The sequence below is a fragment of the Falco cherrug genome, chromosome 7 (genome assembly GCF_023634085.1).
Source record: "Falco cherrug isolate bFalChe1 chromosome 7, bFalChe1.pri, whole genome shotgun sequence".
Taxonomy (NCBI): domain Eukaryota; kingdom Metazoa; phylum Chordata; class Aves; order Falconiformes; family Falconidae; genus Falco; species Falco cherrug.
Window position 1 is genome coordinate 29,042,000 of NC_073703.1, and position 17,172 is coordinate 29,059,171.

General features: G+C 43.7%; 1 protein-coding gene across 8 annotated transcripts; it reads left to right on the forward strand.

Annotated features, from left to right (window-relative positions):
* The first annotated feature begins 5,637 nt into the window (after nt 1–5,637).
* Nucleotides 5,638–15,884, forward strand: CLBA1 (clathrin binding box of aftiphilin containing 1). Of its 8 annotated transcripts, none has more exons than XM_055715050.1 (6): nt 5,638–6,175; nt 6,651–7,137; nt 10,544–10,692; nt 12,206–12,335; nt 13,616–13,729; nt 15,116–15,884. In XM_055715050.1, the coding sequence occupies exons 2-6, from the start codon at nt 6,682–6,684 to the stop codon at nt 15,269–15,271; spliced, it is 1,005 nt and encodes a 334-aa protein (XP_055571025.1). In that variant the 5' UTR covers nt 5,638–6,175; nt 6,651–6,681; the 3' UTR covers nt 15,272–15,884. The 8 variants fall into 8 exon arrangements, with proteins under 8 accessions (XP_055571025.1, XP_005440873.4, XP_055571021.1 ...); XM_005440816.4 differs by having other exon boundaries at nt 5,638–6,171; nt 6,646–7,137; XM_055715046.1 differs by having other exon boundaries at nt 6,170–6,554; nt 6,646–7,137.
* Nucleotides 15,885–17,172: the final 1,288 nt, after the last annotated feature.

Sequence of the window (17,172 nt, forward strand, 5' to 3'; positions counted from 1 at the left end):
AGCCATTCTACCATTTGTTTTACACATATATTGCAATGTTTGTTGCACGGCTTTGAGGTAAAGTCATCCGTACCAGGCCAGGGCTGACAGGCAGTTTCCAATCGTTGTTGATAGTTTCACATAGCTGCTGTGTGAATGATTTCTCCTGCAACTCATAGCTCCTGTGGAATTGCTTTTAGAGGCATGCCAGCTCTCCTGGGCAGTCTGGTGATATTTATCACTGCCCTACAGATCTGAACCCAAAGCTGTAATTCCACAGAAGCTTTGTCCCCCCTGCCAAGCAACATGCATAGAAAAGCAGTATAGTTACTGTGCTGGAAACAGGAGTGTGCATAAGGGAGTGCTGATGCCAGCGATGGTGGCGAGGAGATTAAAAAAAAAGTCTTAGAAGTGTGAGCTCGCAGGGATTTTCTGTGGAATCCAAGAATAGGAACCCTGGAGCCATGTCAAAGTACTGTCATTTCTCCAGGTTCTCCACCATGGTGATGGAGTCCATGTGAGCAGCTGCTGCCATGTTGCACTCACACTGTCGGTGCATGGCTGCCACACTCTCGATTAAGTGTAATTGGACTTCAAGAGGATCACCTTCATTCTCCTGAAATCTGTGGACTATTGCTTGCAGAGCAGTTGTGATGTCAGCAGCCTCCTGCTTTTGCCACCCAGGAAACCCTTGCCCCCCTCACGTCCCTCTCATGGAATAACAAGCACTACCACTTCCATAAAGGCCCAAGGCACAAGTCTGTGTTTGCAGGAGGCTAAAGGCAGAAGAGAGAACAGTTGGAAAATGGATAGTAAGAAAAAGATCTGATAAAAGAAATGAGGGGTTCGGCAAGTGGGATTGACAACAGAAGGGAAAGCAGCTGAAGACGGGAAAGGAATTCAAACTAGAGGTGTCAGTGGATGATGGCGTGGTGGCAAATTGCTGAAGGCTGGCAAATGCTGGCAAATAGGAAGGTGCCTACGGCACTTGGCCCTTTACATGTAGCACAAGAAGCACTCCAGGATCCAGTGGAAGCTCTGAATCGTTTGAGAATCTTCTCCTGGCACATGTGCTATGTAAGAAGGATCTTAAAGCAGTGCAGCCCACATACGGATTTGGAAGATGATGTTTCCATGAAGTACCAGAGTGGAATGGCATTTCTCTGCCTTTCCTGAGAAGACACCTGGTTTGTGTTCCTTAAAATCACTCTAAGAATCAGGCTAGCCACAGAAGCAAATGTGAGCTTTGCTTTGAAACCACACCACTGGGCTAGACAAAAGTGCTAAAGGCAGCCACTGAACCCAGGGCACGTAATGTCTGCTGCATGTCTACGTTTCTTGAGAGGTGGATTACAGCTCCCTTATCGTCTACACCTGAGAGGAGAAGGAAGGGACATAAAGTATTATCTTATGTCTCCTGGGAAAAGATGTACGTTGCCTTTTTTTAAGGGTAGATCTCTCTACGCTGACCGCCCATCATTGCAGGGGTCCTCTGAAATGGCTTTTCTGTGGGCAGCAGATAAAGCGGGTGGCCCAATACCTTTCCAGTGCAGTGTGCAGGGGGGCTGAATTACTTCCTCTGCTCGAGAACGAACAGGATCGTTGTGTGCACGAAAGAGAGACATGGAAGAGCTGCCATCTGCTGTTGGAAAGGTCTCTGAGTCATCCCTTAGCCCAGGCACTGCTAACTGCTGCAGGTGACTTAGGCCAGTGGCTCCCATCACACTGGTTTAGCACACGGAGCAGTATTTTGCAAGGGGTCCAGGAAATCCGCACCCGTCGTGTGCTGGGGAGAAATAAAGTTTTCCTCGGAGTGCTGCTGTTCTCATTTCTGACTTCGGAAAAGACAATGGATTGTATTGACCTTATGAAGCATCCGTACCAACAGCACAGCGAGGCCGGCAGGTATGGCAAAACCACTGTGCCTGCAGGAGGGAGTTTAATGGAATAATCAACCCCATTTTCAAACTTAAGCCATAGCTAGTCAATTAAATCAGTGTTTAGACCTGATATCTGCAATCTTTTTTCAAGAAGCTGAGCACTCTCTATTACTATGGAAATAAAAGAATTGCTGACGTCCTACACTTCTAAAATCTGGATACTTAGGGTGAGAAAAAACTACTAATCATCTACTGAAAAGACACCTCATTCAATGAAAAGTCACTTTGAGTCAAAATTATTTATTGACTTCTGAAAACATGTTTACTCTTACTTTCTAAATGACATTTTAAGCCAGTTTACCTAAATATAACTTATTTTTTTACAAGAAAAGACATTCAAATATTTAATACGAATTAAAGAAAATATTTCAGTCATTTAAACAGCAAGTTAATCTTGTTAATGCTTCAATTAAAGAAAAAAAGCACTGAAAATTCTGCATACAAAGGTACTGCTTGTTTGTATTTTTTTCCAAGGGAGAAAATGAATGAAGAAAAAAGCCATCCGTATCACCCTAGTCATTTACAGGGGAACCACACAATGCAACAGTTCAGGACCAGATCTTTCACAAACAAATAAAGCTTCATACTACAGCAGTGTGGTGATGATTTACTCTGAAAGTAAACACTTTTCAGTTATTCTGTTGATTTTTTTCATTGCAAATTGGTATTTTTCAAAAAAGGATAAAATGAAAAAAAAAGAATAATTCTAGACCATGCGTACTAAACTCAAATCATTTTCCAGTAGGAATGGTGGCAGGAGCAGTAAGCGCAGCTACAGGTGAGTGTTCAGTCAATCCCATTGTTTGTGTTGGTGAATTTTTGAGTAGCGAGGTTCTGCTCTAGTAGATGCATGCATTGAAGTGCCTAAGTATAAGCTTATAGTCCATATTTGAAAGTTTTGGCATATTTTCCTTTTAAATAAAGACTGGGTTTGTTTTGTTCATTGTTGGTTTTTTGGTGGGGTTTTTTTTGGTTTTTTTTTTAAGAAAAGTGATAGTTCAAAAGGAAATTATTGATTTCATGCAGTAATTACAGGGTAAATCCCAAGCCCTGGTATATGTCAGACAAAATTTTAAGACTTATTGCCCAAACAGGTAACATGAATTTTGTCCCCAATATACTTCAGAGGGGAAAACTGTTAATCCAGCTGGGATAATGCTTTTAACTTAAACTAGTCAATCGATGAGAAGGTGTCATGCAAAACACACATCAGGGAACTCAGGAGCAGCTGTCACACTTGTACTCAGCTGGTCTGAATCAAGAGAAGTGAGTTCATACCAGGGCAGGTGAAATCCACTTTGTAGGGAGGCTGTATCTCATGCTGCCTTTTTCCTGATGTAAGAACCTGCCCTGTGTATCTACACCAGTGTAGATTTTTCTTGTGATTCTGTGAGTTTTCAGCTGTGTTTGCCTGAGAGAGGAGGCAGCAGTGGGTACATCCAGCAGATGGTGCAGCTGATGGCTTCCACCGCAGGGACTCAGGGTTAGCAACAGGTTTTTGGGAAGGAGGTTATAAGGTGTACTGGCCAGAGAAATACACGCTACCGTTACGTGGCGAGTCCTTGATGAAGTTACTGATGTTATTCCGGGAAGAAGGCACTCCGCTTTCTTCTGTTCCTGCCCTGAGGTGCCAAGGTCTGTGGCAGCCCTGCTCGCGCCACTGCAAAGGCAGCTTGAACTTAGCAGGGCAGCTGCAGGTTCTCAAAACCCACGCACCCCTTCCCCTCCGCATGCAAAGTGTGGTTTAGAGAGAAGCATCTCAGCTTTTGCGTCGCCTGTTTCTGGCCTCTTCCTTTGAGAAGGCAAAGGTGAAAATGTAAAGCTGTGCAAAACAATCTCGGTAGCCAGAAAAAATGCTGAGTTCTCCTCAAAACTGAAAAGAGAGTGTGAACCCCCGAGGTCCCTGCGACACAAACTTAGTGCAGCATAGACGAGAATGCTATCCCAAGTGTCAGATGCTTTGGGGCTGACTCACAATATTACTGTCTCCTCGGAGCCACAGCTGCCACGGGGTGGCCATGGAGAGTAAGAACTGCTCCAAAGCAGAAAGAAAAAAAATTAAAAAAACTTTCAGAGACTTGCCAATAAAGTTTCTTTGGCTCTGTGTCTAGGCATCGTTCCCAAATTCAGCCTCTCATCCTCAGATAAAGCAGTACAGCCTGGAATGAGAGTCAGATGCGTGGGAGGGGAGTGCACATATCTGTGCCTGGGATGGAAAACTTATGTACTGTAAAGCCTAGAAAAAACGGCTTATTTTGGGTCTTGCTCCAGAAAAACCTCTTTCCTTGGTTTTACAACTGTTCCCCATTGCTTGGGACTGCCCGGATGTTTAATCCAGAGCCGAGGGCAGGAAGGTTAGGGAGTTTTCTTCACACTCTTCCTTCTGTCACTCAGACATGGGAGCACCAGCCCTAGGCACGGTGCCTCCAGCCACCCTCAGGAGGTGGGCGAGAAGAGGTGGTCACCTCGGGCTGGAGGTGATATGCCCACAGCTCCTGGCTTTACCAGCTACAAGTGGGTCAAATTGTAGTTGACTGGCTCAGTATTAGATCAGACATGTGCCTATCCATGGTCAGTAGAAGGTCAGCCTGTTGAAAGTTAGACAAAATATAAAAATATCTGTAATGAAAATCAAGAAATTTTTTGAAAAACAGAGGATGTTACAAATCATTAGCAAAACAGGGCCTTGGGAGAAGGAACAGGCATCATAAATATGTCACGTTGGAGCATAACAAGATAAGGTCAAGGAGAACCAAATGGTTAATGAGACCAAACAGAAAATTACTTGAACCACCCTGGAGCAAAGAAAGCCCCCTGCTAACCAACCCTCCTCCCCACAGACCATGGAGGGGAATGATGCTGTCCCTTGAAATGGAGGCAAGGCTCGCCAGAAGCAACGAGCATTAGGTGTGACTGAACCGAACTGTGAACAAGTGCATCTAACAAAGCGTATAAAAGGTTTTACCGGGGCGGGGGGGGTGGCGCTGGCCTTGTGGGTTACCCCCAGCACCTGCCTGTACACCGGCACAAAAGGGGGGAGCAGGAGGCCCTGGGAGACCAACACCGGCCGCTTCCTGCTGGTTTATCTTGAGGTGATGTTACAGGGTGGGCAGATGGTGACTTTAAGTGCTGAAATTGTGTAATTATGCGAGGATCTTGGCTGTTCTCAAATTCGAAGTAAACGGGAACCACCGCCATCAAACCGTGTGGCCTTAACCCGCCAGGTCGCAGCTGGGCAAACGCGGCTGCTCTGCTCGGCCCGTCGCGGCTCTAAAACCCACCCGTGCCCGGCGGGCGGGCGCTGAGCTCTGGCTGGGGGGCGGCGGGAGGCGCAGGGGCTGGCACCCGCGGTGACCGAGGGCCGGGAGCAGGGCTGGGGACCCGGGGAAGGGGAGGGAACGAGCGCTCCGTCCGGGCCGCGGCCGGGCCGGGCTGCCGGGAGGCCGGGGAAGGGCTGCGGGCCCCCTGCCCCTCGCTGCCGCCCCGGGCGGAGGCCCGGCAGGCGCGGGCCGGGCCGCAGGAGCAGGCGGAGGCCGGGCAGGCCCGCGGGGCGCCGGTCACCCCGGGCGCGGGGCGGCCTGTCCCGCCCGCCCCGGGAGGCAGCGCCCGGGCTGAGGGCTCAGCCGCGTCCCCGGCAGCGCCGCTCGGTGGGGCCCGGCCCGCCCCGGCCCCGCCCATAGCGACCTGCGGCGCGGCCCGGCCCACCGGCGGTAAGGCGCTTTCCCCGCGGCTGGCGGGGCCCCGCGGCCGCCGCTCCCCCGCTGCAGGGACACCCGGCGCACGGCCGCGGCCCTGTGCTTCCCGGGGGCTGTGGGGCCAGTGGCTTCGCCACCCCCCGCCGGCTGCCTCCCCCTCCCCGGGAGCGCGGCTCCCCACGGCGGCAGGTGGCGGTGCTGGGGGAGCCTCGTCCCGCGGGCGAAGCGCCGGCGGCCCCGCGTAGCTCGGGGCGAACGTGCGGGGGCCCCCAGGACCCCTGTGCCCGTGGAGCGCAGCCCCCGCCTGGCCGCGGCCCGTCGTTGCGGAGCGGCTGAGGGAGCGCCTCGCCCGGCCGTGCGGGAGCGGTGTGCGCGGCCCAGCGGGCCCAGGCAGGGAGCCCGCCCCGTTCCCGGCGCTGGGCGGGGGGCGCGGACCGTGCGGGCTGCCGGGGCCTGTGTGTGACGGGACGAGGCGGCCGGTGCCCCCCGCCCCCCGGGGACAGCCCGCGCCGGCACAGCGGGCACGGCCGGAGCGCGGGCGGGGGACACGGGCACCGGTAAGTGCTGGATGTCGCCTGTGCTTATCCCCGTTGTCCCCGTACTCCGTCGGTGCTTGGTCCACATCCGACGGTGCTCGGCAGTGCAGCGGCTTGCGGGCGTGGGCAGAAAGCGTGGATTGTAGTAGCGCTGCCTCCAGCGCTTTCCAGCTGTATAACACTGGAATGTGTTTATTTTAACCTGAGCGTTCCTTCTCCGGCCTTATCAGCTCTCCTTCTCTATTCCTACACAGCCCTTATCACAGAGGTATTTATTTATCATTCTTTCTTTGCAGGCGAATACCCTACGCAGAAAGCAAGACTCAATAACAATAACGTGCAGGTGCTGGAGGAGAGGCTGAAGGACATCCTGTTCTCATTTAGCAGCGGTGTTGTTAGTTGGGGTGACATGAAGGATTTCGTTCTATTGTGGAGATATTCAGATTTCTAATGCAGCTGAACTTCCATAGCTTTTTTTTTTTTTTTCTTTTGCAGCACAGGTTTCAACAAATGAATTTTTCTTAGACAAAGATGCAGAACCTGGCACCAGTAGAAAATCTTACTGATACCGACACATCGCACCAGATGTCTCCGAAAGACCTAGCAGCTGGAGCAGGTGGTACGTCTCCCAAGGAAAGGGACTGTAACTTGAACGAAAGGACAAGTAACAATGAAATCATTAATCTTGAAGTAACGCAGCAAAGCCTCCCTGTAATGAGCAGCAAAGGGGGTTGTGAGGGGTTTTCTGTGAGCGCTTACAGTACCTCAGAACCCAGCGGTTCCTGGGGTGATTTTGAAGGCTTCAAGGAGTCCTTAGAGAAAACAAAGAGATCCAGTCACAATCTTGAAGTTTTGGTGAAATCAATAAAAACTTCTAGAGTTGATACAGACTTAAGCAGCGGACGTTGTAGCACTTCGGCCCATCACTCTCATTCTGAGCCATCTCCACACAGTGCGATACAGGAGGCTTCGAGCTCTCTAAAGGAGGTATGTGTTAATAGTAAACCAAAGACCAGAAATGTTTGTGTTACTGCTTCCTACATCTCAAGATTTGTATCTGAATGTCTCCTCTACTGAGGATAATGCTGTAAAGGGAGAGAAACTGTCAAGCTACTTCGCAGCTGACTCAAGTGGAACAAAAGCAACTTCTTTACAGTGTTTGACAAATACTTATCCTGCTGGAGAGCTTTTAAGAATGCAATGGCTACTTTGCTTCTAGACTCTAGGAATAAGTAAGCACCTAGAAACAACGAACCTTGCCCTGAAGCACACCGGGTTTAAAAGCTAGACAGGAATGAGTGTGTGAAACAGAACTGGGAAGGTGGTGGACAAAAATTGTGAGTGGCCTGCAAGCTTACTGAAGTAAACCAACATAGCATTGAGTTAGAAATTGGCAAAAATAATAACGTGTTATTTAATGTACTGCATCAATAATCCAACAGTCTTTCTGGAATTTTAGACCGATTGAGGGTGGAAGTTAATGACACACAAAAATGAATAGAAATATAATTATTTTCTAGCATAGGATCGTACATTCTCTCATACAATGTTAGCACTAATAATCTGAATAAATAATATGTGTTCTTATCAGCACAAAAAAAGGTTCAGGTTAAGGGTTATACCCTGTTGTAATTAATGCATTTCCATGTTTACCAGACCCGCATCACCGAAGCGAAACAAATTAACAAAAGGAAAATAAGAATTTTCAGATACAAAACAAAACACCCTCATTCTACTACTTTTGTCCTAAATTAAAACATTTGAAAAATGAGAGCAATCGACTTAAGACTTTCGCGGGGTTAATTGGTAGCAGTAACAGTTTACTGCTTGTAGCCTGCTAGGTGAGTTTTAGCATGTGTAGGGAGCTGAGGGGTTTCTGGAGACAGGCTTTCCTGCCCTGCCTGGGAACTCCACCTGTTGCAAAGGGGAAGCACAAAGATGCACGTGGGGTAAGCTGTCCAGCCCTGACGGAGCGGAGATCACAAGATGCCTGGTTACTGGTATGCATAAACAGAGAATTTAAATCATTCATAATGCTTGCTATTAGGGACGAGAAGTCTTACGCTGAACAAGAGGAGTATGTAATGACTGGAGCTGAAGCAGAATATAGTGGACTGTGGTTTCTTTCCAAAGCCAGAGGATTTTAATCTTACTGAAGCCTTTGCTTTATTTTTGCATTTATTAAAGGCAAAAGGGAATGCCCAGTATGAGCTAAATAAGTTAACTATGCCTAGAGTTTCAAGTTGTCTTTTCTTGTCTCAGGGTAGAGAAACAGCTGCAGAGCTGTTGGCGATTTCTTTGGGTGTAGAATAAACATGTAGCTTGTCCTTCATCCCTGTGCTTTATGTATTGTTTGTTTTGAGATCATAAATTCTTCAGGCTGGGGCTCCATCTTCTGTATTGTCAGTAGGAAAAAAAAAAGTCCAGGTAAGTTGGAAGGGACCTCTAGAGATCACTTGAGACCAGAGTTCTGACCTTCAATATCTAATGCTTCTGTTAATTAAACTGTGTCAGTCTGGAGCAGAATTGTGTATTATAAGATGAAAGCAATCACTAATTTCCTTGCAGTAACTGGATATTTTGCCTACATAATTGAATAACATTAAGGATTTTTTCACGTGTTCTTTAAATACTGGCCTTTGTGAGAGGGACTAGTGCACTTGCTTAAGCACTGAAGTATTCTGATGCAATAGGATGGAGAGGATTTAGTCAAAAAGCATGGGTGTGAAATTTGTGCTCTCATGTTTTTATAATTAGTACAAAGCTACAAGGTAAATGAAAATATAACCAAGTTTTGTTTTAGAAACATCCACTGAAGTAGACAGTAATAAAGGTATTGACTAAAATATCTTGTTTTTTTAATCTGGCTTGGATAAACTGTAAGCCAGTGACTTGTATGTGTGTCAGAGTAACGTCACAGACCAGGCAGCCCTGTGCTTCCCTCAATTCACACTTCTGTGGCTGTAGTTTCCACCCCCCACCCCCCCCAAAGCCAAGAGCAGCTGCCTGACTGTTCCTTAGCTCCCAGCCCATTTAGGTTTTGGTACTTATTTGGAAGTTGTTTTTTTTTAAACTTGACCGTGACTCTCCATGTATGCTTTAGCAAGCGTGCTATCACCAAATTCTGCTTCTCAGACATCTGTCTCCTCCATATAGTATCCCTGTCGTAAGTTAAGTCTACCAAAAGAATTTACGAATTGATTTAAAGTATTATGACACTTTGGGCAAGAGTCTAAGGATTTTACCCAGGAGTCTCAGAGTTCCCAGCAGTCGCTCTTTGAGTGATAGGCAGTTTAGCAAGGCTTTAATTCAGGAGGGAGCAGCGTGGGGCACAAATTCTATTTCTAGAAGCATGCTCAGAAGTACAGAAGCATTCTACCAGCTCTGTTGATTTTGCCATTCATTGTTAGATTACATCCGTACTCTCTCAGTATGCAGTGCACTTGTCTGAGTTCAGTATAATGGAACTGTGGAAATTTTTCGGTTTATTTCAGCTGTTTGAATTACAATTAAATGAAACTGTCAACATATGGACTATCCCTACTTATGTTTTTCAGATTAAATTGTTTGCTAGTCAAAGAAAACAAACTGGCTGGTTTCATTCTCCGGTTTTCACACAACATTGCTGCTCCTGGATTACATTCCCTCTGCAGGGTGTTGAAGTCAATTAATTGCTTTGATAGAGAAAATTGCAGTAATTCCTTCTTTGAAGGAATAAAAGGACAAAGCTTCTGGACCAGATGGCATGATAACGTCCCTTTAGGATAGGATGTAAATTACGCATATATTTTCTTGTATATGTATTTCTTAGTCCTCAGGTAACCCTGTTACTTTCTCTACGCCTGTTTGGATCATTTATGTGGCTATGCTTAGTCCTCCAGAGCTGGAGGAGGAACAAGTATGTAAATCCAGCTCTGATTTTTAACATAGGTTGGAAAAAGTTTGGTGCAAATGTAAGGATATAGAGAAATACACCCCCAACTTTTGTGCAAACTTACACAGTGGAAATATTTACTGGTAACTATAGCATTTAGCAGTTGTGTTACATTTGGCTGAATTAGGTGTGTTTTGAATACTAAGTTAGCAAAACAAGCTTTTGACCTGGACTGAATTAGCTGAGCAGGAGTCTTGAGTGCAAACCAGTCTATAACTTAGTAGCTAGGAAGCTAGAGACTAAGCTTCATCCTGGACTCTTGGGCTTTTACTTCTCCTCCTCCAATTCTAGGTAAATACTCAAAACACTGAACTATGGGCTCAGTCCCTCTGTGCCATTAATACAAATATTAAAAACAATAATACAATCTCTAAAAACATTGTAGTCTTTGGACTAGGTCCTTCATGAACTGTGGGGATGGCCTGTATAACCTATGTAATAAAACTCTGTTTTTTCTAGGCAAACCACAGCTGTGAGGATATATTTAAGTTGAGTTTTCCAGAAGTCTTTGTATCACAGTCCAGAGAGAGCGTAAGAAGCTTAGATCAAGTACTTGATACAAAAAATGAAGATGTTTGGATTCCTGAACTTATGAAGAATCAACTTTGGTAATGAGTTTAGACCAACAGTTTTTAAAAAATAAGTTCCTCAGCATTTACACTGTTTATTTCATAATTTAAAAATCAGTGGTACGTGCAGGTGAACTTAATCTTTTTAATCGCTATGCTCTTCAGCATATAGATCTTAACAATTTTGTAGTGTCTTGTTGAAGGAAATGGATTGTGTTTTAGCCATTGGAGAACAAGGAAGGGAATATATCCGAATTACAAATTCCTGCTTAGGGTTTTTCCTGCTGTTGGTGTGCCCTCTTATGACTAAGCCTCTGGAATGCCAGAACACCCAACAGGCAGCCTGTTCTTCCTGTTCTCTTGCCCTTTCTTTACAACACATCTGATTTATTTCTCCATCATCTGAGGCAGAGGCATTGCTGCTGCTTCTACGGACAATCCATTTGCCTTGTTTTTGTGGTGGTTTTTTTTTTTCTTCCCCCTCCCACCCCAGTTTTCCCAGGTGGTAACTTATGTTTAACCAGATGTGCTTCAGAATCTGTGCTGCATCTGGCATCTTTCCTGGGGTTATGTTAATAGCAATTAGTATCATTAACTCAGTTTTCTCTTCAGACAGCTGGAATGCTTTTGTTACATGTTTTTGAAAGATCAGCAGCTTCTGAGCAGTATTGTAGTTACTGAACAGTACTGTAGGGGTTTTTGCATTCATCTGAGGTTTGTATATAGAAAGCTGGGGCAGACCATACTTTGGAAATGTCGTAAGAATCGCAAGAAATGTCGTTACAACATTTAAAGTATTCATCCTTTTGGCAAGTTCCTTGTATATGCATTATATTTTAATCAGCCTTAAACTTGCAGAGAAACATGCTATGTGTGTAAAAGGGGCTGCAATATTAAGCAGAGTACCGACTACAGATGAAAAAGCCTTGGTCCGCTGTGGTGAATAACTAAGACCAATGATAGTTGCATCCTGCACTTAGCAAAAAGCAACTAGATTTATATAGGGTGAATGCAATGTAAGAACCCAAATTACTACGCGGAGGGAACTCTTTGATTCTCACTCTTTGAGCAGTGTGTGCCTCGGGCTTGTTCGGTAGTACACGAGTGTCAAGAGCAGATGCAGGCTACCCCCCTGAGCAGCAGGGTGCTGCAGTGGAGAAGCACGACTCATAGGAAGGAGAAAGGTTTGAGAGATACAAAATGCAAAGTGCAGAATTAATATGGCTGAGCTCTACCCACATTTCACAGAAACAATTGAATAATGCAAGTTGTTGGCACATAACAATCTCTGAAATATGCTTCTAATGCATTTCTTATCAGAGAAGTCCAAACATACAGTTATATTGACTTACTGTTTCTGTTAACCGTCATGCCGGCTTATTAGTACATTGGGTTGATAGTTTGAATGAATGTAGAAGGAGTTTCGAAATAAGTTGCTTTTCAGATTAAGGTAGGTTAGTTTATGACTGTATATAGTGAAAATAACTAAGTTCTGTATGTTCACTGGAAACTTTGTACACCTTGTAACCTCAAATTATGTTTTCTCTCCTAGCATTGATTCTGAAAACATATGGAGAACGCTTAGACACTTTGGTAATACCCCCAGCTTAAGACAGCCCTGGAGTAAAACTCATTGCCAAGAAAACCTCTTGAGTGTTCTTGGAATAGATGCAAATCAAAAGGTAATTGAACAATGCTTTGCTGTATGCCAGCATAAACACTTGGTTATGAATCTGATTTTCTGTAAGGCATACATGCAGATGCGTGAGGAACTAGATCTGAGTGAGTCATAAGGTTTTTTACAGAGAGCCTTTTAAAATTATAATCTGGTCTTTTCTCACCATTATGTGTAAGTAACTATCAAATTGTGCAGGATCAAATTGTGATCACCTTTACGTTGGAAGTCTCCACTATGTAGCACCTGCTTGTTAGGTGGTATGTTCAGCTTGAGCAGAGATACAGAACGAGCTTTCAGATGTGTGTGCGGTAAGATGGTTTTCTTTTTTGCTCTGAGTATGAGAAAATGGTTAGCCTCTAATATATTTCCATTAAGTGAAAATCAGATTTGAATCGGAGGCTGTTAAAGTAACTACTGGATGTTTTTACTGTATACGAACTGAAAGTGTGTTCCACTTCCCTTTTCCTCAGATCAGTCTGGTTTTGCAAGGCTTGCGGGAGAGTATGTTTTAAATTGAACTGAGACCAAACCAACAGTATTGAAAGATCTCAGAAAGAAATGTCTCTGTTTAACCTCTTGCTTTGAGATGATAAAGGTGTCAGAGATGGTTTAGTATTCAACCTAGTTATTTAGTTGGAATGAGTTAGTCTCATGTGCTTTTCAGAAATAACTGTTTCAAAATTGATAATTTGATTGCTGAAGCATGGGGCGAGGGTACCGGGTTCAATTTTGAATTTATAGACATCTTTAACCTTTCATGCAAGTTATATACAAATGGAACGACAGTGCTGAAGGTATAGGACCTATTCTACACTTGAAAGTCACTTTTATAGAACTGTCACTGAATGGCAGAGAGTGGCAGACATTTCTTCCACGCAGCTTAACTCCCCTTCTGTTCTTTTCTTGCCCATGGACACACTGGCATTCAATTAGTGCCCAGGCACCTTAAACTTCTGTCATTACTTCTTTTCTGTTACTGGAAAATTGCATTACTTTTAACAATACTGATGAAGATGTATTTCTCAGCTATTTTCTGTTGTAGGTTAAGACTAATTTTAATCGGAAATGGCTTTTTTATTAATTTAACTAACAATTAGATTCATGTGTGTAGAAGTTGTATTGGCATAAAAATGTTATGATGCAAGGGGGGCACATGATAAATCAAAATACAGCTTCAGAAAGTAAAATTTAGTGGTTATTGTTATTTGAGGGAAACTTCTCTTTAGGTTATATGCTTTGAGATCAGACAAATTCGTAAAGAAAACGTAAATTATGTTTTATTAGGACTTCTTGGAGAGCCAGGATGACATTTTTGAGGAATCGAATGTTAAAGATAATGAGGACTTCAGATGTGATGGCTTCAGTATTAACGACTGCAAAGCACTGATCCAGACCAAGGTAAGAATTGCTCTGGAAGAAAGCACTTCATAGGACCACAGAGTGTATTTTACATGTTCCTCTGTGCTGTAGCCAGCTGTTCTAGCGTATGTCCTGATGTAACTCTTTGGATGTGGAGTTGTTTTCTGCTCTTTGAAACCTATCTGACATCTTTAGAAAAGGTACAAGATAACGTACCAAATGCAAAGTGACATATTATGGGGGATACCGAGATATAAGATTATTCATTATGTAAGTTGGACTTTAGGCCAAATTAGTTAGTGGTTGAGAGAGCAGCGACATGTAAAATGTAGGCAGGATGGTCTGATGACAAAGGAAGATTAGCGTTGTCTGTAGAAGGGCCAACATGTCAATCACTGAGAATGACGATTGTAACTCACTTCTAAAATATATTGTAAGGGAGACATTAGAAGCAAATCTGGTAGAGAAGAAATTGCATTCAGACTTGCATTTCAGATATTCAGAATGATTCAGATTTGGTTTGTCCACTTGAAGGGAAAACAGGAGCTACTTAAGGAGCAGAGCAGAACTGATGTTATAATTACCAGAGAAATATTTTGTTGTTAGAGCATTTCTCTTTGGTCAAACAGGCCTTAATAAGCTCAGTTTCTTGCTAAAACACTGCAAGTTGGAAGGAATATTCTGTCATTCTCCATTGCTGCAAAAAAGTTTCATTTGCTTTCTGTTTTTCTGAAAGTATTTTGGAAGAATGTTCCTAACACAAGGTCCCTTCCTCACTGGAGAATAAACTTGAGCAACTGTTGTTGCCGTGGAGAGGCACAGTTTGAGGCACACTTCCTTTGCTCTGTTTTGTTGGGTTTACTGCATTGGACAAGGAAGATGGATAACCGTTCTGGGAACCTGAACGTAAGGGACGTTAGGCTGGAGAATTCAGAAGGAAAACCAAAAAGACTGTCCAGCTTATTCCTTCATAATTCAGTTCTGCTTTCTTTAGTGAGTACCCAAGGGTGGGATCACAGGAACTGATGCATACTTGGGAATGTGTAAAATACAAAGACAGGGCTTAGGCAAAAGAGAAATGTTTGAAGGTAGATAAAGAAGGGGTGAAAGTAAAAAGAATCATGATACAAAGTTAAGGTAAGTAGACAGTATTTTTCTGGAGTAGCTTCTGAAGGGAAAGAATGAGCCCTGCATCTTGGTGTCTCCAGGAAAAGCTCATTGGGAAATGTATGTTGCTATTTCCAATTTTAAGTAAGTTAAATCATACAGTGGGATGCTTTCCATTTATCTTCTTAGTTATGTCCTTTTTTTTTCTTACGCTATTTTATTTTTATGAAAACTGTGTAAAAGTTAGATTGAAATGTGCACAGTGGTTAACTTACTGTAGGATGGAAAAAAATAACTTAGGTTTTCTTTTTCACTCAGCTTTCTGTATCACCAGATTCCAGACACGGTAATCTTTTCACCTGTAACCTCTTTTTGAAAACAACATCGTCAAATGGAGACATGCAATGTATAACAATCCCAAGGAAGAAGCACATTTTCCCTACACACAACCTAAAAATGAAATTTTTCAGTTAAGATGTTTCTTGAACCAAATGCACCTTTTTTTTTTCTTTTTGAACCAAATGCAATTTACCTTCACTTTGTTACTAGCTTGATACTATAGACTATGTATGTTCTTTAGGAAAGTGAGATACTACTGTACATGAAGTACCTAAAGCAACGTTATTAGAAGATATTTATCCTATTTAGTTATGAAGTCAAAGGTGTAATTTTGTCCTAAGTTTTGCTCCAGTCGTGTCTCTTACAGTAAATCCAGCTGCAGTCCCACTTTAAAGATACTCTGGACTACTCTCCTGAACTCTTGACCTTTCAGGCCTTAATACCTCTGATGGAAAGACTTGTTTCCCTGCTGAAATCTAAACACACCTCGAGTGTGTTGTAAAGTGTGCCTTGTCACCAGCTCTCCTGTTTGATCCAGTTTGGATCAGCTGAAATCTTTTACTTTGCCACTCCTGGATATCATGAGAGAAACCTTCTACATCTGGTGGCTTTCACTGGGGTTGAGGAAAACAAAACCGGTTTAACTTCTGTCTGTTAAAGCCTGCTGTGGTGACAGGGGTCGAGTCCGTGAAACGTTTTGTTCGGGCATTGGTTTTTTAACTGAAATAAATTACCTCTCTGAAGCCGATTTTAACAGGACTTCTTGGATTCATTCAGCTACCAAACACTTACACCACGTATAACCATGCTTGTTAAAGCTGAACAGCTGCGTGGCTCAGGACTTGCACTGTGCAATGCTGTAAATTGCTGCCCTTTTAAAATTTTATAGTAACTATCGACTACATCGCCCATCTTCCTGCATGCTTGAGTGCCAGAAGGATGCACTTCACTATCATTCCTATAATCCATGGGGCTTCCTTGCCAACTGCACTGGCTTTATTTATTTGTTAGTAATAACTTATGCAAGTTACTAATCCATTTACTGCTCTGGGCATTCTGAATATGAGAATTTTATACGGCTTTTTATTTTAGAGAGCTGCTAAGGACTGCAACTGGTATTTGATGTGTTAAAAGCAGGGAACAACTTGGATATTCCAAAACTAAGTCAGTTCTAATAATTTAATGATGTTTCTATTCTTAGAATAAAAAATACTATAAAGCACTGGCAGACTCCAACCCTTAATCTAGTAAACTGTTCAGCAGTGAAATTACAATTGCTGTAACAACTCGTAACTTCAGTAATGTTTATGATACCTCAGTGCTATCGGCATGGGATGAACTGTGTTGGTTACTTTGTAAATGGTAACAGGCTGTGCGGAAAGTGCTTCCCCAGCCCTCCAGGGAGTTCTGCAGTGCCAGACTCAAAACTCCACGTCTATGTAAAAGCAGGGGTGATTTTCTCAAGCTTAATACTGGATTTGAATACATTTTTGATTTCCCTTGTAGGTATTTCAGAGCACTTAAACACGCATTAAATATGTTGTAGTCATGAGCTGACGAAATAATAAATTTGCAATATATGATGGATAGTTGAAGTTGGTCATAAACGTTATTGAAATCAATTATAAAAATAAAATCCCATTTTTATGCTTTCAGACAAGCACAGCCCTGCAGAGGGGCTTGAGGGCACAGTTTGTGGCACATACAGCACTAGCTGATGCACCAGAGCCCAGAGACCCTCTTTTCTTCTGGCTTTTCAAATTTGCCTTTGCTAACATCAGATTAATGTGTCAAAGAATGTTTTGCACCGTTACCCCAAGAGAAGGGTGACTACATCATCTTTCCCTCTTAGCAGGTTTTACAGCCCTGTCCAAGGTACAGATTTGAAAAAACCCCAAAGGCTTCAGCCCTTAATGCAGAGAAAAATGGCAGAGAAAATTGCACCCTGTTTCTCTTAACAGGAGAAACCAAATTGTAGTCAAATGTTTTCAGGCGTATTGCATAGCATGAAGGAGCCTTGCCTTCTGTTGTCACCA

Excerpts from the sequence above, each read along its gene's own strand:
- CLBA1 (XM_055715050.1), top strand. The coding sequence starts at position 6,682 with ATGCAGAACCTGGCACCAGTAGAAAATCTTACTGATACCGACACATCG. Across the intron at positions 10,693-12,205 it reads CTTATGAAGAATCAACTTTG|CATTGATTCTGAAAACATAT; the intron begins GTAATGAGTTTA and ends TTTCTCTCCTAG. Across the intron at positions 12,336-13,615 it reads GAATAGATGCAAATCAAAAG|GACTTCTTGGAGAGCCAGGA; the intron begins GTAATTGAACAA and ends ATGTTTTATTAG.